The 22,257-nt window shown below is 33.0% G+C and overlaps 1 protein-coding gene across 3 annotated transcripts in view; it reads left to right on the top strand.

The window, feature by feature from the left end:
* Positions 1 to 22,257, top strand: part of cdk17 (cyclin dependent kinase 17) — a 95,776-nt gene that overhangs the window by 56,114 nt on the left and 17,405 nt on the right. For all 3 annotated transcript variants that reach the window (XR_015942103.1, XR_015942102.1, NM_001201357.1), the window contains 3 exon segments: positions 1,349 to 1,513; positions 11,226 to 11,359; positions 16,802 to 16,927. Coding sequence is in view for 1 of the 3 variants with exons in the window: in NM_001201357.1 (NP_001188286.1) it covers positions 1,349 to 1,513; positions 11,226 to 11,359; positions 16,802 to 16,927 (425 nt within the window). In the remaining 2 variants the exon portion in view is untranslated.

The following is a 22,257-nucleotide window of genomic DNA, read 5'->3' as shown; positions in this document are numbered from 1 at the left end:
ATTTCCTTGGTATTTTTTTAGCTTTGCTTTTAAACTGTATAACTTTGGTCAAATGTTTTGAGCATCCTTCCACAAGCTTCTCACAATAGTTTAAAGGAATTTTGGCCCATTCCTCCTCACAGAATTGGTGTAACTGAGTCAGATTGTCTTGCTCGCGCAAGCTTTTTCACCTCTGCCCACGCATTTTCTATAGGATTGAGATCAGGGCTTTGTGATGGCCACTCCAAAACATTCACTCTGTCATCCTTAAAGCACATTTGAACTAATTTGGCAGTATGCTTAGGGTCATGGTCTGTTGGGAAGACTCATTTGTGGCCAAGTTTTAAGTTCCTGGCTGATGTCTTGAGATGTTGCTTCAGTATTTCTACATAATGTTCTTTCTTCATGATGCCGTCTATGCTGTGAAGTGGACCAGTCCCTCCTGCAGCAAAACAGCCCCACAACATGATGCTCCCCATACTTCACAGTTGGGATGGTGTTCCTAGGCTTGTAAGCTTTCCCCTTTGTCCTCCAAATTTAACACTGGTCATTATGGCCAAACAGTTCAGTCTTAATTTCATCAGACCACAGGACATGTCTCCAAAAATGTGTCTTTTTTCCCAGTGTAATTTAGCAAATTGTAATCTGGCTTTTGTCGTTGATTCTGGCTTGTTGATTTTCCCATGTTGTCACACAGGGAAGCAGTGCGTTTGAGGTTTTCCCTAAATACTATTCTACAGGTCTGCCTCAAATGTTGTCAATTAGCCAATCAGAAACTTACAAAACATTGACACCAGCTTCTGAGCTTTTTCAGAGTCATTATAATCTTATTGTGTGTAAACTTGACTTTCAAGAAAACTTATAAAAGTTTCTCAAAACATATATCATATCTGTCATTATTCTGCTATTAAGCAAAACAGAAACAAACTTGATAATCCTAACTTACCTAAAAAAAGAAAAAGTTTAGTCACATTAACATCTGACTTTTTTAAAGGGTTATGCGCCTTTTTATATAGCGTATGTACACTTCTGGTTTCACCTGTATATTATAAGTTTTTTTTTTCATTGGATGTTTATAATGTGCCTGATTATAAACAATATTTCATTACAAATATTCTCTCTCTTTTTAGGCTGTTCACAGTTTTTGCTGAATTATATAGTGGTAAAAAAGACAATATTTGACTCTAATATGTTACAAAAATGTAGACTGAAATTAATCCAGGGTTCAGATTTTTGTGTAATTCACTAAAGTAGGACTGCACAATATATGGCAGAATTATGGTTAGAGTGTTAATAATGCAGCCGCAGTTCATGCATTATCCTATACTGTATGTGTATTGACTGAGGTCTTGTTGTTGTTGTTTTTCAGAGCCGATTGTAAGGAATGGCCGGCCGCCGTCGTCCCACAGCATGCACTCGTTTTTGCACCAGTACACAGGCTCCTTTAAGAAGCCTCCTTTGCGGCGACCGCACAGTGTCATCGGCGGCAGCCTGGGCTCCTTCATGGCCATGCCTCGAAACGGCAGCCGTCTCGGTGAGTGAGCAGTCATTATTACACCATAGCTTACAGGCTGATTACAATAGCCACCATTTACAGACTCACTCAGCATTAAGAATTTATTGTTTAAAAACAAAACAAACAAAAAAAACTTGTATTTCTTTAAGCAGTTAGGAATATTGTACTGTATAGCAATGCTCCTTTGTTATGCACTTGTGACAAAAACGGATATGTTGTTAGTGACGGTTAAGATTTTTGTGACTTTTTTTATATTATTGTTTAAAAAAATTATATGTAAGTGCAAAAAAAGTAGTTTTTATTTAATTAAATTGAAATGGTTTTAAAAGTTTGTTTTAGAGCTGAACAAAATATGCTTACAGCATCGATATCGCAATGTACACATTCGCAATAGTCACATCGCAGGATCTTCAATGTTGAATCAGAATTATAGTTAAGTAGGAGTTAAAAACACTCATGATTGTGGAGTAATTGCAAAGTTTACGTATAAAGATACCATATATATATATATATATATATATATATATATATATATATATATATATATATATATATATATATGGTATCTTTATATATATATATGGTATCTTTACCACATACAATAATTTGTATGTGACCCTATATGCATATCAGTTCAGTTTAAAGCATTCAGTCACAGAAAATTAACATTTTTGTCACTTCAAGAAAGATAAGTTGGATTTATGTACAGTGCAATTAAGATTGCACAGTGTTATTTGTTTTACATTTAATTATTCAATTTGTGTACCTGAATACTGTTAGACTCTTTCAAAAAACAAAGCGTTTATTTATTTTATAATATTGCAATATGCATCGCAGAAAAATAAAATATTGCAATATCAGTTTTTTTTTCAATCTCATGCAGCCCTAGTTTGAATACTATTAATATTAGTATGATATAATAAATTTTATTATTGTTATTTTTAAATTTTTTAATGTTAGTGTAATAAAATAGCAGTTTGTTAATATTGAATATAATTACAATGGTTTTAAAAGTTTGAATAATATTATTATTAGTGTAATATAGTACCTTTTTCAATGTTATTTAAAAATATTTACGTTTATTTTAAAGTAAGTGTAATAAAATGGTAGTTTGTTAATATTAAATTTAATTGCAATGGTTTTAAACATTTTAATTTTTAATATTATTAATTTTTGATATAATATAAACTTTAATATGTTTTATTTTTAAATATTTATATTTTAATATAAGTGTAATAAAATGTAATTTTAAAAAATAAAAATAAAAGAATATATTTGCAATGGTTTAAAATGTTTGAATAATATTATTATGAGTATAATAATATTTGTTTATTTTTTATTGCTTCTCCCAGGAATAATAATTCTAATACTCATAAGTCTATAATAATAGCATATTATTTATATTGTAATATTATTGAAAAATATAAAGTTTATGATGTCCGTTTATATTTTGATATATATTTTACTGCATATTTTTAATATTTTTATTAAGAATTTAGTTCATATTTGCATTGTATAGTATTGCATTTGTTTGCAGTATTAATTTTTGCATATAGTGTTATTTGTTGTATTGCTAGTACACTAATAATAGTAATAATAGTAATAACTCTTGTAATATTTACTTGTTCTCTCTTTTTCTTTTTATTTGAATAAACTTTTCATGCTTTACTCTTACTGCATTACTTTAATGATGCATTTGTTTGGTTCCATGTTAAAAGCAAATTCAATATTTCCAACTATGAGTATAAATGCTTGAAATGTTTGCCTGAATACCATGGGTATTTTTTGTGAAGCATTGTGCAAATGAAGTGAATGAATGACTCAAGCCTTGCTCGATCACAAAATTGACTAAGACCACACCCACTCGCAGTTCAATGGCTGCTTCTGTTTGACTGACAGCGAGTCTTCTCTGTAACAGTGTTTAATAGACAAACACAGCTTATATCAGTGCTGTCAGAAACACAGGTGGCTCTGCTTTATCTGTGACTCTGCATTATCTGAGTGTGTGACAGTCATGTCTGAGCCGTTGTGCTTGTGTATCTGTGTGTGTGTGTGGGTGTTCAGCACTTACTCGGGCAGGAAGTGAGTCACACGAGGGTTAGTGGGTGGTGTGTGTGTGTGTGTGTGTATGTCGCAGTTGAACAGCTCCGTCCGGCTGCTCTCTGTGTGTGTGTTCATGCATGGTGCTTCCCATACGTCAGGTTATTATTTATCAGCACTTCAGACACAAGTCCAGACCAGTCTAGTGTCTGTCTTCTTATCTGTTAATTAAGACGTCAGAGGGCAACTGCTGGTTTATTTAGCACTTTATTTGGTATATTTATTCATTCTAATTGATATAGATTTATATATAAAAAATATTTATCGTCAACCTTGAATAATGCTTAATTTTCACACAATGCACACATGCACATGCACACGCACACGCACACACACACACACACACACACACACACACACACACACACAAACATGCGCATCTGCCAGTAACTGACTGTTGTTGTTGTTGTTGTTTTTTCATGTTTTTGTGGTTGTTTTGTTTTCTTTGTATGTAATTCCATTTTGTGTACTCCTTGCATACTCTAATAAAAAAAAAATAATAATAATAATAATACTTAATTTTCAAGATTTTTTAAATTTATTTTTTATTTTTATATAATGGTTTTACTGTATATTAGTATTATTGGTATTTAATTTTTAAAGTAACTACTACTAAAAATAATATTAATATTAATAACAATATTATCAGTTAAATACTATAATATTAACAATTATATAATTATGATATTCTATGTTTTAATATTTTACATTTTTTAAAAATATTTTAATCTAATGGTAAATAATATTATAGTAGTAGTAGTCGTTGTCATAGTAGTTGTAATCCTAGTAGTAGTAGTAGTTTTAGTAGTCGTCATAGTCTTCGGCGTAGTAGTAGTGTTATTATTAATGTATTAAAATTGTAACTTTTTAGTATAAAATATAGTTACTGTGTGTGTGTGTGTGTGTATATATATATATATATATATATATATATATATATATATATATATATATATATATATATTTATATATACTTGTAATCATAGTAGCTGTAGTCGTAGGAGTAGTTGTAGTAGTAGTAGTAGTCGTAGTTGTAGTAATAGTCGTAGTAGTAATAGTAGTCATCATCGTGGTCTTAGTAGTCATTGTTGTAGTCGTCGGCGTAGTAGTGTTATTATTTATATATGAAATCAAATTTTTTGTATTTAATATTTATTATTTATATATGCACACACACACACACACACAGTTACTACACATAGCAGTAGTAGCCGTCGTTGTAGTCTTAGTAGTTGTTGTTGTCATAGTAGTAGTCGTAGTTCAAGTAATAATCATAGTAGTATTAGTAGTAGTCGTCGTCGCCATAGCAGTAGTAGTCGTAGTTATCGTTGTAGTAGTATTATTAGTAGTAGTAGAAGTGTTATGTAATGTATTCATTTTAACTATTTTTTGTATATAATATTTAAGTTATAAGTTATAATATATATATATATATATATATATATATATACACAGTTACTACTCAATTACAATAAATTGTTAAATGTTAATTTATTTATAATTTAATATTTTATGTTAACAGTATTTGTTATTTTTTTATTTATTAAACATAAATTGTAGCTTTATATTTTAGGATAAACAATAATCATAGTAATGATAATCATGAGCATTATAATCATCCATAATATTTATAATAATCATATTCATAATAATCATAATATTATATATATATTTATCATAATCAGCATCTCAGACATCCCTCTTCTCACAACTTTCTGATCCGTTAACATCCACATCAGAGATCGACTCTTTGTTTATTAGCCGCAGATTGTGGAATTTGTAAGCTGTGATGTGAAGACTCGATAAACTTGCGTTCGCTGGAATCGGGTGATGTCAGCCAGTCTGCAGTTTATTACAGTTTGACCCACTTTCATTCTTGGAAGATTTCTTTTTTCAGAGAAGTTCTCTGCATCGGTATGTGAACGAGACGGACAACAGAAGACAAAGAGATGACAGAAAACACACGACATGATATGATGTGCTGAGCGGAGGAGGTGGAGAAAGATGAAAGAGAGAGAGAGAGAGAGAGAGAGAGAGAGAGAGAGAGAGAGAGAATAGAGGAAATGGGCTGATCTGACAGAGAGAGACTCGTTACCTTACACAATGCTGGATTAAAAAACTAGGGCACATTACCTGCGACTGCACACACGCTCACACACACATGTACAGAGATTTGAGGTTTTAAGTGTGAAGAAATGCAGAAATCTGGCACAACTGTGATTACTCTACACTGGATTACACTAATACAGAAGATTAAAAAGATATCAAATAATTATATTCTGTGTAAAGCATTATCTTTCAGTTAAGACTATTAAACATATTTAGATGTTTTTATTTATTTATCAATTTTATTTATTTTAGACTTTTTATTTTTTTATTTATTTTTTTTTTTCATTACCAGATAAAAGGGCAGTTCATTTTTCGGTTTTATTTTTTGTTTTGTTGTTCTGCTTTTTTGTTTGTTGAGTTTGTTTCTTTTTCTTTGTTTTTCTGTTTTATTTTATTTTATTTATTTATTTATTTAATGTTTTGGGTTTTTTTGTGGTTTGATTTAGTTGTTTGTTTGAGTTTTTAGTTTTGTTTAGTTGTTTATTTTTCTTTCATATCTTTTATTTTTTGTCTTTTTGTTTATTTAATTTTATTTGTTTAGTGTTTTATTTTGTGATTTAATTAGTTTTTCTGTTTATTGTTTTGTTTAGTTTTGTTTATCTTTTTTATTTTTTTTATTTAGTGTTTTGTATGATCTGATTTTAGTTTTTAGTTCTGTTTTTTTTCTTTTGTTTATTTTATTCTTATTTCTTTGTTTATTTAATTAATTAATTTATTTAATGTTTTGTGTTGTTTTTTTTGTTTAATTTAATTAGTTTTTTTTTATTCATTCATTCATTTTCTTTTCGGCTTTTTATCCTTTAATCCTTTTTATCTGATGTCGCCACAGCGAAATGAACTGCCAAGTTATCCAGCATATGTTTTACACAGCGGATGCCCTTCCAGCTGCAACCCATGACTGGAAAACACTCATATACTCTTGCATTCACACACTTTCGGTACAGGCAATTTAGCTTACCCAATTCACCTATACCACATGTCTTTGTACTTGTGGGGGAAACTCCACACAGACTCCAACTGACCCAGCCAAGGCCTGAACCAGCAATCTTCTTGCTGAGAGGCGATTTTACTACCCACTGCACCACCTTGACACCCTTGTTGAGTTTTTAGTTTTGTTTATTTTTGTTTCGTTTATTCTTTAGATTTTTGTTTATTTATTTTATTTCTTTATTTAATGTTTAGTTTTGGCTATTTTCCTTTGTTTTTCTGTTTTTTGTTTTATTTGATCTACTTATTTAGTTTTGTTTTGTGATTTTATTTTTTGTGTTTTGGCTTGTTTGTTTGTTTGTTTGTTTGTTTGTTTGTTTGTTGAGTTTTTAGGTTTGTTTATCTTTTGTTTATTTTTTGTCGTTTTGTTTATTTGATTTTATTTATTTATTTAAAAAAAATACAATCATAAAACACTGTTTAATTGTATTTTTTTTTTGTTTTTAGTTTTGTTGTTTTATTTTAATTTTTTCTCTTTGGTTTGTTTTCGTTTTCCCACATTTACCTTGTGCTAATTAAGAACTGGTACCTTCACTTAAAGTCAGAAAATGGCCAAAAATACTTTTAATTAAGCGCCGTTATTAGAGAGACAGACAGACATACAGAGTGGTGTAATGGATGAGCTTCAGGTTAGCAGTTTTACTGCCTCGGCCTGATAAAGAGAGGCCATTATTTCACCCCTGGGGGACTCAGTCTGATGAGGAGGCCATAAAACTACAGAGCCACAACCACACCTTTACACTCTTTCATTCCAGTTCCCAGGAATATAATCTCTTCCGTAACAGCTGTTTTGACCCTTAAAAAAAATCTGTGAAAATGCTGCAGGTACTGTTTTAGTCTTGCAACGGACCAAACAGAAATCACGGTTGCTCACATTCACACTCTAATTGGCTATTCTGGGTCATTCTCTGATTTGACAACCCCAGATTATATTACTAATGCTATGCTTGGTTTTAATTTTGTGACTCATCTCAAGTTTTAGGAAAAAAAGACGACAGCAAATACATCCTGTATGTTTTAAATGACAGTTTCTCCAGTTTTCACAGACTAGGCTTAAGGGTAGTCCTCAACTAAATTGAATATTTAAGCTGTCTTACATAAAATAACTAAGTAGCACACATTTTTATTAAAGTTCTAGTTCTTTAGGAAAGCCCTGTTTTCTTTATGGATTAATTTAGTCTGTATAAACAGAAACACCTAAATATTTTAAGCTTTTTTCACACATCTTTCCTTCATAGCAAACTAACAGTGCAAGAGCCGTGGCTAAGAATATTGTGGCTGAAGTCATCAAACTGACGTTAACAGAACAGTCCACACTCCAAATGTAGATGCACATGGTCAGGCTTTAATTGAGGACTACCAAAACAAACATTTATTGTCAGTGGATTAACTTGCGCAGATGAATTGTTCACCTAAACCATATTAATGTGCACTATTAAAAATAAACAGCACATTTTGATTCCACATGGACTTTAATCATTATCCATGTTGTATTTACAACTTATTGCTACTATTAAATAGCAGCTTTTGGCTTCTGACACACATTTTCAGTCATGTAAAGTGGATGAAACCTCTTTTCTAGAAACATTATGGACAATAATTAATTTTTGTTTGTGTTTTAAAAGGCAGTGTCGAAATGAAAACAAACACTGCTTTAGTCCGTGCCCCAAAGGAGACACATGGACCTAAACACGTGTCGATTTTAATCCCTCGCTGCTGGTTTTCAATTTGTGAATGTGCGCGCGTGTGTGGTTTATAAAGCCCGATTACATCATGTTTTGGCCCATCATCCGGTTCAGATAAGCTGGATCATACTTTTATGTACTAGAGAAGAGTTGAGGACATAGTTCATTCAGACCAGCACTTGCTGTATAAACACAGAGCACATGGAGCGGCACGAATCCCATCAGTTTTCTGCTTTTCCGTGTGTTTTTCTTGGGAATCGTGTCGTAGGTCAGTGTGAATGAAGCATGTGTGTGTCTGTCATGTTTGACTGGTTTTCATGAGTATGAACAACTGCAGGAGAATTATTAACAGACTGTAGACTGATGTGTGTGTATAGTGCTATATGTACACAGGTTTGTGTGTGTGTGTGTGTGTGTGTGTGTGTGTGTGTGTGTGTGTGTGTGTGTGTGTGTGTGTGTGTGTGTGTGTGTGTGTGTGTGTGTGTGTGTGTGTGTGTGTGTGTGTGTGTGTGTGTGTGTGTGTGTGTGTGTGTGTGTGTGTGTTGTGTGTGTGTGTGTGTGTGTGTGTGTGTGTGTGTGTGTGTGTGTGTGTGTGTGTGTGTTTGTGTGTGTGTGTGTGTGTGTGTGTGTGTGTGTGTGTGTGTGTGTGTGTGTGTGTGTGTGTTTTTAAAGGGAAAGGGGGTAAATAAGGGCTTTCAGTGAAATTGAAGTATCACATGCTGCTTTTTCAATAAACATACACACACAACACACACACTAGCATGTATCCCGAATCACTATCTATCCTACATGATATATGAGATTAGTGTGTCCTGAATCACAGTATGTTAAAAATAGCACTGCAGATGTACTTTTTTTTTTAAGCTGATATTAAATACAAGATGTTGTTAATAGTGGTGTGTGATGTGCTTCAGCACTGTTCAGCTTTCTCAAGTTAAAAATAGCGTTTATTGGGTTTTTAAATGTGATTTATGTGATATTAAATGTATTTGTGTTGGCTGTTTTCTGTAATATGTGTAATGTGAACGCTGATGTAGTTGTGTGATGAAGCCAAAGATACATTTCCACTCGTGGACAATTAGAAAAGCAATAAATTAATTTAAAGTTCACTTGTAAATACCGTTTGATTACTTTTTTGTAGCTCATTTGAATAACAAGTTATACAAATGTTCTTATGTATTGATATTTTAAATGTGATTATTGTTGATTTTGTCTTGTGTGAGGTTATTTTAGATCAGGGGTCAACAACCCTGTTCCTGGAGATCTACCTTCCTGCAGAATCCAGTCCCAACCCTGATCAAACACACCTGAACCAATTAATAGTACCTAAAGCAGCACCTGATAATTACAAACAGGTGTGTTTGGTCAAGGTTGCAACTGAAATGTGCAGGAAGGTGGCTCTCCAGGAACTGGGTTGGTGACCCCTGTTTTAGATATTAAACATTGTTTTTTTTAAGTCTTGAATTAAACCTTTTTAAAATATAAAATGTTTATAAAATTTTATTTATAATAATTAATCTTAATAATAAATTGATGAATTATTCATTCATTAATTTTCCTTCGACTTAGTCCTTTTATTTATCAGGGGTCTCCACAGGGGGATGAACTGCCAACTTATCCAGCTTTCATATGTTTTTACACAGCTGATCCCCTTCCAGCTGCAACCCATACACACACACACATACACTACGACCATTTTAGTTTATTCAATTCACCTATAGCACATGTCTTTAGACTGTGGGGGAAACCGGAACACCCGGAGGAAACCCACACCAACACAGGAAAACATTCAAACTCCACACAGAAATGCGAACTGACTCAGCCGGGATTTAATCCAGCGACCTTCTTGCTGTGAGGCGACATAGCCACTAAGCCAATGTTTCGCATGATAAATTATTATTTATTTATTTATTATATTTGATTAAAAATATTAATTTGTACTTACTATTTGTTATTATTAGTAGTATTTATTCAGTATAATTAATACCTTGAAATGTACCATCTTAATTTCAAGGGGGTCCCGCAATTAATCACAATCACATAAAAATAACACAAGAAGACAAAAACAAAACATAAATGACAAAACATCCCTAAAACAACAATAAAACATAACATTGACAAAAGGGAAGTAGTATAAGTACATACATATTCATAGTACAAAAAACTTTAAAGTTTTATATTTACAGTTTAATATATTTAAATTTTTTATATTTAATATATATTTTAATATTATTTAAAGTTTAAACATTTTAAGTTTATTATATTTATTTAATATTATTTAAAGTTTTAAAATTTAAAGTTTATTTTATTTATTTAATACTATTTAAAGTTTTAATATTTAAAGTTTATTTTATTTATTTAATATTAATTAAAGTTTTATATTTAAAGGTTAATATATTTATTTAATATTATTTAAAAGGTTAAATATTTAAAGTTTAAAACATTTATTTAACATTATTGAAAATTAAAACATGGTCTTAAAGTTTTTGACTTTTTTAAAGAAACAATCAGTAGATATTTTTGGTAGAAGTCATGATTTTTAATTCTGATTATTCTGATTATTATATTTATTTTTAAATGAAACTTTATTTAAATTAAATGACCTATTTATAGAAAATATATATTTTTTTTTTTACATTTTTTTAAAAGACTAAAATTAAGTTATTTTAGTTCATTTAGTAATGACAACTTTTGTACTGTTAAGACACATTTATAATGTGAAAGTGCCTTAAATACATAAAAATGTTTTAGTTTGCATTGTATGTCACTGTAAAACCGTTAAGCAGCAGCTTTTCTTCCCACATGTTTTTCATATTCACCGTCTAACCATTGCTCATTTTCTCTCCCAGACATTGTTCATGAGAATCTGAAGATGGGTTCGGATGGAGAGAGTGATCAGGCCTCAGGAACGTCTTCAGATGAAGTGCAGTCTCCCACCGGAGTGTGTCTGCGCACCCGAAGCCACCGCCGCATTTCCATGGAGGTAAGACAGAAACGAACCAACAGCTCTAAACCCGCTTCAGACGCAGCCATGTATCACTTACCGTGAACTTTATTTGTGGCCTTGGGTAGGTGGAGGGATTCCTTCATTTCTCTTTTACAATTACTCATTCTCTCCTACGTCCTATTAGTCAGCTTCTTTCTTCCTCTTAAGTGGCTGCCCATAATGGAAAGAGAAATCTGGAGGTTTTGTGAGCAGGTGCTGATGGTGTAAGAGGAACTTGTGTGTTTTCGAGAGCTTGTGTGTGTTTGTGTTAAGACACTGCAGGTGAATAGGTATTAAGGTAAAACGAATATTATCTGATAGCTATCACCATGTTTTAACTTTAACTGTTAAAAGCCAATAGATACTGGTTAAAGTAATTAGCTACTAATACATTTCTGGTAATAGATAACGTAAATTTTCTTACGAAAAAGACTTTTAGGGACTGGGGACACTAAATGATGTGACACTAAGTGTTTTAGGTATTATTTGGTCCCATTCTTTCTGCAAACAAGTGTTAAGGTAGGCAAGGTCTTTTGCGCTTCAAAATTTGCCACACATTCTCTATTAGGGACAGGTTAGGACTGCAGGGAGGCCAGTTAAATACCTGTATCCTCTTCTTTCACAGCCAGATCTTTGTAATTTGTGCTGAATGTGGTTTTGCATCGTCATATTTTAACTTTAATAATGTTTAACTTTAATTAATCTTCTAATAACGAAGAGCTTTTAATGGTTAAAGTAATTAGCAATTAATAAAGTTCTGGTAATTAATAACATAAATTTTCTAATAACGTACATTTTCAAAACACTTAAAAGATTTTTAGGGACTGAAAACACAGAGTGATGAAGTGTTTCAGGTGTCATTTAGGCATAGTCTTCCTGCAAAAAATTCCTAAAGTGGGCAAGAGTACAAGAGATTTTGCACATCAAAATGTGCCACACATTCTCTATTGTAGACAGGTTGGGACTACAGGCAGGCCAGTCAAGTACCTGAATCTTCTTCTTTCACAGCCAGAACTTTGTAAATGCAGAATGCGGTTTTGCATGACCATATTTTAACTTTAACCATTAAAATATCTTGGTTTAGTTAAAGTAATTATTAACTAATAAAGGAGTCCCACTTTATATTAAGTGGCCTTAACTAATATGTACTTACACATGAATTAATAGTTTTAGTTACAATGTACTTATTGTGTAAATACATGTATTTATTGTGTACTCATGCTCAATTAAATACCTGTATGTAATTACATCTGTAATTAACTTTTGTAGTTACATTTGTAAATACACTGCTGACCATTCCTTACACCTTAAACCTACCCACACCACCAAACCTGTCCCTAACCCAACCCCTATCTCAACTCAAGAGCACCACAAGTGCTCTCAAATACTTTATGAACACAGTAAGTACATTGTATTTATTTTTTGATGTAAGTACATACAGTAGTAGTTAAGGACACTTAATATATAGTGGGACCAATAAAGGTCTATTAATTAATAACATACATTTTCTATTAACGTACATTTTCACAACACTTAAAAGAGGTTTAGGGACTGAAGACACAGAGTGATGAAGTGTTTCAGGTGTAACTTTGTCCCATTCTTCCTGCAAACAAGTCTTAATGTGGGCAACAGTACAAACTCTTATGCGCTTCAAAATGCGTCACACATTCTCTATTGGAGACAGGTTGGGAATTAAATATTTGCCTTGGTGATGGACTATACTAAGAATGCAAATGATGCATTATATAATTACAAATGCATTTATTTGCATAACATTCTAGCACAAAAGTCTGGATGAAGCCAGGTTTTTGTTACATTTTCTATTTGTCATGTTAGATTCAACCATGATAGATTAAACCTTTGCAAAAACATGGCTTTATCCAGGTTTAAAAAGGGGAATTGAATTGCTTTAATTTTTTTTTTTTTACTTTTTAATTAAAATGTATACTTTGGAGGTGTAAAACCCTGTAAAAAAATATTGATTGTTTTTGTATTTTTAAATGTTGCATATTTATTCATTCTCATTATTTATGAATTTCAGAATATAGATATAATTGGGTGTATGCGAGTGCTGCTAAAGTGGGGATTTATAATTCAATGTAGGATGTTTTTATTTAATCTGACCAAAAAAAAACAAAGAAAACATTTTAGGGATGACCAAAAAGCACAAAAAGTGACAAGTGCTTAAAATAAACTGCCTTTTCTGTAGTCTCACCTTTAAAAGTAATTTATTAACCTCATTTGTAAAGCTTAAACTAGGCATTACACAAGACAGCTAGTTTCTATCCTAACCAGTTGCAGCTGCAACAAGTAACAGGATGTTTTGGTTTATGCACTGCATAGCTCCGCCCACTGTGGAACATGATTGGTCTAAAATTACACTCCTTGGTTATTATGTATTAAACATCAAAGCTGTTCTGGTTACCTGAGAATGTAATTGGGCAGAAATATCACTATTTATTTTTCAAATCATAAATAAATAAAAAATATCAAAACAGTTATCAGTAATTTTTTTTTTCAAATCATATACACCTGTGTCCCTCTGGCACCGTTTAATATTAAAGGTAGGCACACAATAATTTGAAAGAAAATATAGCATGTCTCTCTTTTTTTCCCTTCACTCCTTTTTTTCCTCGTTTTTTAATTTAGCTATGTGTTTTCTTCATTGCAGTGTTATAGAGAAGGGTGTAAATGCTATTGTTTTTGAGGATTTAAAACGAAGAAAAAAAACTCTTGGAAAAATCAGAATTAAGCTGACTACATCAAGACATGCACGTCACTCTCTGGCTACATGAAGCATTTAAAGCTGCTTATTCTGGGCTTTTAATTGCAAACCTCAGTTCAAACTAGTTATTTGGCCATGTGTTCCTCAATCTCGCTGCCGGTCGTCTGTCTTCTTTTGCCCCCTGCTGTATACACCGAGTTACTGCAGCAACGTACAAATAAAAACAAATAGAAACATCATTTGAAAAAGGAATGAAATGGATGAATAGTCATATATTTACAGGATTAATAACGAACCTTATAGCGCTGAACCAGAATCGAAACATTAGTAAATGAAGTTTTTGTAAATCAAAGGCATCATAACAAATTCTCTAGTAAAATAAAACACTTTAAATGGATGTTATTTTTATTATCATAAATAGTATATGCTTAAAGATAAGTTATATTACTTCTTAATAAATTATAATTCTTAAACTATATATTATATTACAAATGACATGTTTTTGTTAATAAAAGGCAGCAGAACAAATCCTCTTGTCAAATGAAATGCGTTAAATGGATATATTTATTTTCATAAATAATATATGTATGCCAAAATATATGATCTATTTTCTGTATGTGTTTTATATACATATATATGATTAACAAGGACATATTTAAATTGTGTTTTTTCATACACATTTGTATAATCAATTGTATGTTCTTTTGGTTTTCTTTTAAATACGTCTACACTGAAAAAAACTCTTAAGATTTAATTTTTAAAAATCCTCTTAATAATTTGCACTGATACATTTCAAGTAAATTTTACCATCTTAAATCAGGTACAATTAACTTGTCAACGTCTTGGAACAATGCTTTTATTAATTTCAATAAATATTGTTAGTTCCAATTTTGCTACATCTGGCATAACTTGTTTAATTAGGACCCACATTTTTCTACTGGGCCGGTATAAGATTTTTATGGTATGATAACCTTGGATAAAAATATCCCGGTTCGACAGTATTGTAATTATCGGTGACTTCTGCTGTCTTCCTTAGTTTCAAAAACACAGATATCTTTACAATTTAAAATGACATCTTCGGAAATCTTTTCTGCTGGTGATACTGTTGTCTTATGAAACTAAAAAGAAAAACGTAAATAAAAAATCTTACACATACCTTAGGAACAGTACAGCAGAAAGTTTTGGCAGTTTTAAAACCTTGACTTTTCCGAACCGCGGTATACCCTGAAAACGGGTATTGTCCCATGCCTACCATTGACTTGGAATTTGTTATTTCATTTTGTTTTAAGCAAATTGAACCCAAGAGCAAATTTACTTTAAAAGGTATCTCAGAGCTAGTGTTAGCATAGCTATGACTTTATGAGTGAATTGTCAAACATTATTACTGATAATAAATATGCCAAGACGCTAAGCATGAGTGCTACTCTTCGTCAAGATTTTAACCTCAAAACTAAAGACACTTACTCAAAACCCTTCTTAATCTTCAAACCAATGATGATTAAACTCGAACAAGTCTTCTTCTCTAATTTATACACCTAAGATTGCTTTTATTTTCAAAATATTCTCCTCCACACATCCTTTACAACATATTCATTATTAAAATGTTCATAATATTAGTGGGTTTGCAATAATAAGAAAATATTTAAATGTTGCAACTATATGAATATTAATGAGGCACGGTGGCTCAATGGTTAGCAATGTCGCCTCAAAGCAAGTAGGCCACTAGTTCGAGTCCCGGCTGAGCCAGGTAGCATTTCTGTGTGGAGTTTGCATGCGCGCGCGTGCGTGCGTGCGTGTGTGCGTGAGTGTGTGTGTGTGTGTTATGTGAATGAGTGTGTATGGGAGTTACCCTGTACTGGGTTGTGGCTAAATGGCTGAAAGGGCATCCACTATGTAAAACATATGCTAGAATAGTTGGTGGTTCATGCTGCTGTGGCAACCTCTGAAATAAAGACTAAGCCGAAGGAAAATGAATGAATGAATGAATGAATGAATGACTGAATAAATATTAATATTCAACTCTTTCCATTCCTTTTCTTATTATATCAATTGAATGTGTAAATATTGAATATTTACTTGGAAAATTCTAGTTATCCTGGAAAATATTACAATTTAAAAAATTATGAAAGTAAATTTAATAAATTTTACTACACCAAAAGGTCATTTCCTTCAGTGTACAGTAGATGTTTTGCTTACAATTTTCTTTTTTTCTCAAATTCATTAGTGATTTTCACATTATTTCGTTTCAGAAATGCATAAACTTTCTCTGCTTAACATTAGTAATGTTTGTTTTTACTAATGCTGATGTTATAAAATGTCAAAAAGAAAGGAAGAGTTTTTAATTTATGTTTTATATGTTTTTGTGGCCCAATGTAATCATATATAGTCTTGCAGATTCTTTAAATGTAGCCTGTAGGTAGAGAGAGAGAGAGAGAGAGAGAGAATGTAAATGGAGGGAATTCAAAGCGTGATGGAGGGCTATTTATGGAAGATGCTAATGCTTTGCTTTGAGAATGGCTTTATGAAGTCATGCTATCTTATTTAAAACACACACACTCACACGATGCTTTAAGATGACACACATGTATACCATATGAAAATAAGTCACCGAACATCAATTATTAATCTGATTTCTGCTTTGATAAGAAGCGTGCTAATGTTGTCCCATGTGACTGACCTAATTGCATATGCGCCTTTTGTGTTTTGATTCTCAGGATCTGAACAAACGCTTGTCTTTGCCTGCTGATATCAGGATTCCTGACGGCTACCTGGAAAAGCTACAGCTGAGCAGTCCACCGTTTGATCAACCCCTCAGCCGACGCTCACGCAGAGCCTCACTGGTCAGTTTCAACACTTCAGACTCTTTTTTTTATTTTTTTTTATTTATTTATTTATATATATTTTTATTTATAAGGTTTTAAAGGACAGATTTTCCTGTTAATTTACTCACCATTCAATATGAACATTGTCAGACCATTAGTTGAACATTAAAGATTATTTTTTCCTCTAAATGGAGTGATAAAAATTATGAAACTTACCCCGTAGTTTGCTCAACCTCAAGCCGTAGGTATGACATGTGATATAGGTGAATTAGGTTGGCTAAATTGACCATAGTGTATGTGTGTTAATGAGTGTGTGTGTGGATGTTTCCCAGTGATGGGTTGCAGCTGGAAGGACATCCACAGCGTAAAACATATGCTGGATAAGTTGCCGGTTCGTTCCACTGTGGCAACCCCTGATTAATAAAGAGACTAAGCCAAAAAGAAAATGAATGAACAAATCTATATATTTTGTAAGTATAATCTCTGATTTCCGATAGCTGTGAATGACACAAGACGCAGCTTTTTATTTATTTTTTTTTTAACAAGTGTTTTTATTAGTTTTACATTTTCAATAATTAACAAACAACACAACAATAATAAAAATACAAGGAATAAGCATGAAAATACAAAGAGAAGTAATGATAATGATAATTAAAATAATTAAAATAAAGGAAAATAGATAAAAGAAAATAAAAAAATAACAAAATTAAGTTATTATTAAAAAAACAATTAGGGCATATAAACGGTTTCTATGAAAATACAAAAAGACAGTCAATAGGGGTAGTGAGCATATTAAGCATTACACTGCTGTTCAGAATCCGCATTATATTGGTCCAGGTGATCAAGAAATGGTTGCCATATATTATAAAACTTAGCAAGATTATCAATAATTCCATATCAGACTCTTTCCATGTGCAATATTTGAGTGAGATAAGTTAACCATGTCTTAAATTGAGGAACAGAATCTGATTTCCACAGTTTTAGGATGACACTCTTAGCAATAATCATTCCATAAATGATGGTGCTTATATACACATTGTGATCCAGCAAAGATCTAGAGTATCCAAATACAGCAATTTCTGGCTCAAGTGTCAAGGTAAAACCATACCAGAAAACCATTTAATTATGTCACACCCGAAATTATAAAGTTTTGGGCACGTCCAAAAGAGGTGGGTCAGGGAGCCTTCAGCAGACTTACACCGGTCACTAGACGCAGCTTTTTAAGAGCCAAATAGTTTCTTGTTTGTCAAATATGGTGGTAAATGGAGTCAGAAGTCAGCCAAGATGGTGTCTAGAATGTGCGTTCAGCAGCTGCCGAGGTTGTTGATTTGAGTAATAATTAAAAAATGTGAAATATTTGTGTTGCCATAAACACATTGATCCTCTTCATAAGACATGCACGTTACCTTCTGGCGTTGTGTGGGTTAATTGTACAACAGATTTATGCAGTTTTGGAAGGTTAAAATTAAAAGAAAATTTTAAACTTCTCCGACTGTGTTCCTCTGAAAATAGAAAGTCATAATCACTGAGAGTGGCCTGAGGGGGAGTAATTTATTGGGTAATTAATATTTTTGGGTAAATATTCCTTTAAACTGGGACCTTTAGTTATTCAAAAAATGTAAGTCAAAGGCTTTCAGTGCTTTAAATGTCAAAAAACTGTATTAATAGAAAAAAACTGAATTAACACACATGTCTCTTGACAATAAATTAAGATAATTTATGAAGCTTTTTAAGAAGCCAATGTTTTACTGTAGAAAAAAACTCCAGCAAACCATGACACTTCACATCCACCTTTACTGATTTGGCACCACTTTTAGGCCCAATCCCAATATTATTTTGTACCCCTACCCTTTTGCCCTGGGTCTTGAAACATGGGGCCCTATCATACTCCCGGCGCAAGGCACGATGCAGTTCAGCTTGGCGCACGAGTCATTTTGACATTTTGCAGCACGCTGTTTAAATAGCAAATGCATTTGCGCTCATATGTGCGCCCATACGCCTTCTGGTCTAAAAAAGGAGGTGTGTTAAGGCGCATTGCTGACGCGTTGCTATTTTGAGGAACTAAAATAGTCCGCTTAATAGACCAGCTAAGAGGAGGTCTAAAGTCCAGCACAGAGCGCATTAGTTTGTGCGCCTCGCTTAAACATTGCTTAATACACACAGGATGGACAGCAATACACAAATATCTTTACAAATGAAAAAGAATTAAAGGATTAAAATTTTACAAAAAATATTATTTTCTAGCCTACATAAATATAAAAAACAAACTTACATGCCGCATTCATCTCGGGGGGCTTTTTCAGTTTATTCATGACTATTTGCTTTTGTATAATGTTCTTATTATTAGCAGTATTATTTATTATCTGCATATTTATATTTGTTTTATTATAAACAAGCTTAGATTTGCCCACCTGTCAGGTTTTAGACTATATGGGGCACAGCATGTGTATTAGGATATAACTCAGTTTTTAACACACTTTGTTATTATTGTTCGTTTATTTGTTTGCTGCAAATTAGAACTGAATTTGGGAATAGTTTTGAAACAAATCTTTGCGCTTAACAAACAAAATGAATTATTTATAGGCTAGTAGATGTCTGTGCGTACAACACGTTTCTCTATCCGTGAGAGTGAAAGTGGAAGAATGAGGAGGCTCATCGCTCATTCTCACGCTGTAGATGCTCTGTTTAACTGTTTTATTGCTAGTGAAGCATTTAGTTTTTCCACTTACAAAGTCCGCCATGTAAATAGCATATGCCTTGGAGCGACGCAAATAACTCTTAAAGGGAATGGGAGATGAGACTCTGATTGGTTTATTCTCAAAACACACCTATAACTCATTACGATAATAAGCTCAACCCTGTTAGACCATGCACCATGGCACAAAGTGGATTTTTCCATTGATACTATAGTAAAAGTGGATTCTGACACGCCCCTTAATGCTTGGACTTTGCGCCTGGATCATCAAAATAGAGCCTAAAGCACAGGTGTCAAACTCAGTTCCAAAAGGGGCGCAGCTCTGCACAGTTTAGTTCCAACCCTAATTAAACACACCTGATCAAACTAATTGAGTCCTTCAGGCTTGTTTGAAACCTTCAGGTAAGTGTGTTGGAGCAGGGTTGGAACTAAACTGTGCAGGGCTTCGGCCCTCCAGGAACTGAGTTTGACACCCTGGCCTAAAGTGTGAAGGGTAAGGGCTTCAAATTTACCCCTAGGATATGGGAAAGCACTACAACACCCGTACACGTCTTCATATAATAATAATAATAATAACAATTTATTTTCAAGTAGCGCCTTTAAAACTTAATTCTGAAAGCGCTTTACACAAAAAAAGGCACAGATATAAAAACAGTTTAGAGTAACAGTGAAATTGAATCATTCAAAACAAAACATTCAAATATCTGGAAACATAAAACAAACCAAAAATGCTCACCTCACGAGTAGGCAAGTGTAAAAGTAGTGTGTTTTCAATGTGTTATTTTGTCGCAAGCTCTTACCTCATATGAGATCGGCGACGGCACCTGCTGTTATTCCAGTTGCATTATTTTTTGGTTTTTACCTTCAGGAAATCACAGAAGCCAACAATAACCTTATCATAACAATATAATGTGGCAATAAGCTCCTAACTGTACTGTGCATTTACACTGTAGCCATGTTCATCTGTGCACAAGAATGGTAGGGGTACGAGGAAGGGGTAAAATTGGGACTGGGCCTTAATTTATTGTTTCCCAGTATGATGTCCAACATTGTTTCCCATCAGGCCATGTCCACATGTACACAGGGGTTTTAAAAAAATGGAGTATTGCCTGATTTTGTTTTCAAAAAAATCTCTGTCCACATGAAAATACTGAAAGGTACTGTGATGCATGTTATGGGAATGCCGAACAAACAAACGGAGAGTTTTATGCTAGGTTCACACCAAACAGAGAGTTCAACATTTTCATGAATAAATTGAATACAAATCCATGCAAACGTGACAACAGAGGTGGATTACCGTCTCGCGGATATGCAGAATTTTCCTCCATCTCGTCTTGTGCATTTGGTGTGAACCCAGCTGTGTTGGCCAATCAGAAAGGAGAAAACATCACACATGCTGACATCATGAGGAGTTTCAGAAAATCTTCACCCTGGCCGAAGTTTTTAAAAAGTTTCAGTTTCAGTCACACGACACTTCATTTACGCGTGGACAAACTGCGAAACCTCATAGAATGTACCCGTGTTGGTGTGGACGGGGCCTCTGACTTGCAAAATAAACTTCCTTTCATCACTAAATTGTAGGATTTTCTCTAATTTTGACCTCCACTGTATTTAAGAACATTAAAGCATGGTGTTTATCCTCCAGCGTGTTTTTGCGCTCACTCCTCAATGAATTAGCATTTTACCTCTGAAGCAAATGAATCACTGTCTTGTGTTTCGTAATATGCCGTGTATCTCTTTTGTTTGAGTATATTGTAGGGCATGATGGGACATCTACGTAGCAACCGGGCTGCATAGCAACACGACATGAAGTTTCTCCTTTGCCATGAATGGCTGTGAGATCATGGTGTTCAAGAGGAATAAATCAGACTTTGTGTTTAAAGCAATACGCATGAGGATGATTCAGTCTGTTTAAGCTATGACGTGGCTGTCAAACACCGAGTTGTTGTTGTGGTGAGAGTTTTAAATAGGTGTATATCACCTTCCTGAAGTCTGAGGTTGAGAAATAAACGCTTTTATTGCGCAATGACACATTAAATTGATCATAATATGCAGAAAATGCTTATATTTTTAGAAATACATGCTGTTCTTATGACAGATGTCTGGAATAATGTATCACTGATTTCATGAAAAGTTGTTGAGCCATGTTATTATGGATTTTAATGATGAGAAATGTTTTCTGAGCACTGAATTAGCCCTGCTGAGACTATTTTTAAAAAGTCCTAAAAATATAAATAGTGTTTTTTTTTTTTTTGTGATAAATATGTTTTGCTTTAGATTCCAGATGGATTTATTAGGAAATAATGAATGATAATGAAAATGATAATTCTGTCAGCAGTTACTCGTCTCTTGCCAAACCAGTTTGACTTAATTTCTTCTGGTGAAGACAAAGGGAAAACCTATTGCACTGCGTCAAAGACGCTTTATTTTTGGAGTGATGAAGAAACCTAAGTCACAAAGCTCCAGAAAGGACAAAATGCATGCTTGTTTTGTGTTTCTAATATGTGAATCAAACACTTACATTTTACCAAATAGTGAAAAGAAAGCAATAATGTTTTGGACCAGGAAAGCATCTTATGGTAGGAAGTGTTTGAAATCATTTTAAAGCATTCTTCTCTCCAAAGCAAATTGTTCTCTTCCAGAGCACCAATAG

Source organism: Danio rerio, chromosome 4, assembly GCF_052040795.2.
Source record: "Danio rerio strain M-AB ecotype USA chromosome 4, GRCz13ab, whole genome shotgun sequence".
Taxonomy (NCBI): domain Eukaryota; kingdom Metazoa; phylum Chordata; class Actinopteri; order Cypriniformes; family Danionidae; genus Danio; species Danio rerio.
The sequence above is the reverse complement of the archived record's forward strand: the minus strand, read 5'-3'. Positions and strand labels throughout refer to the sequence as shown.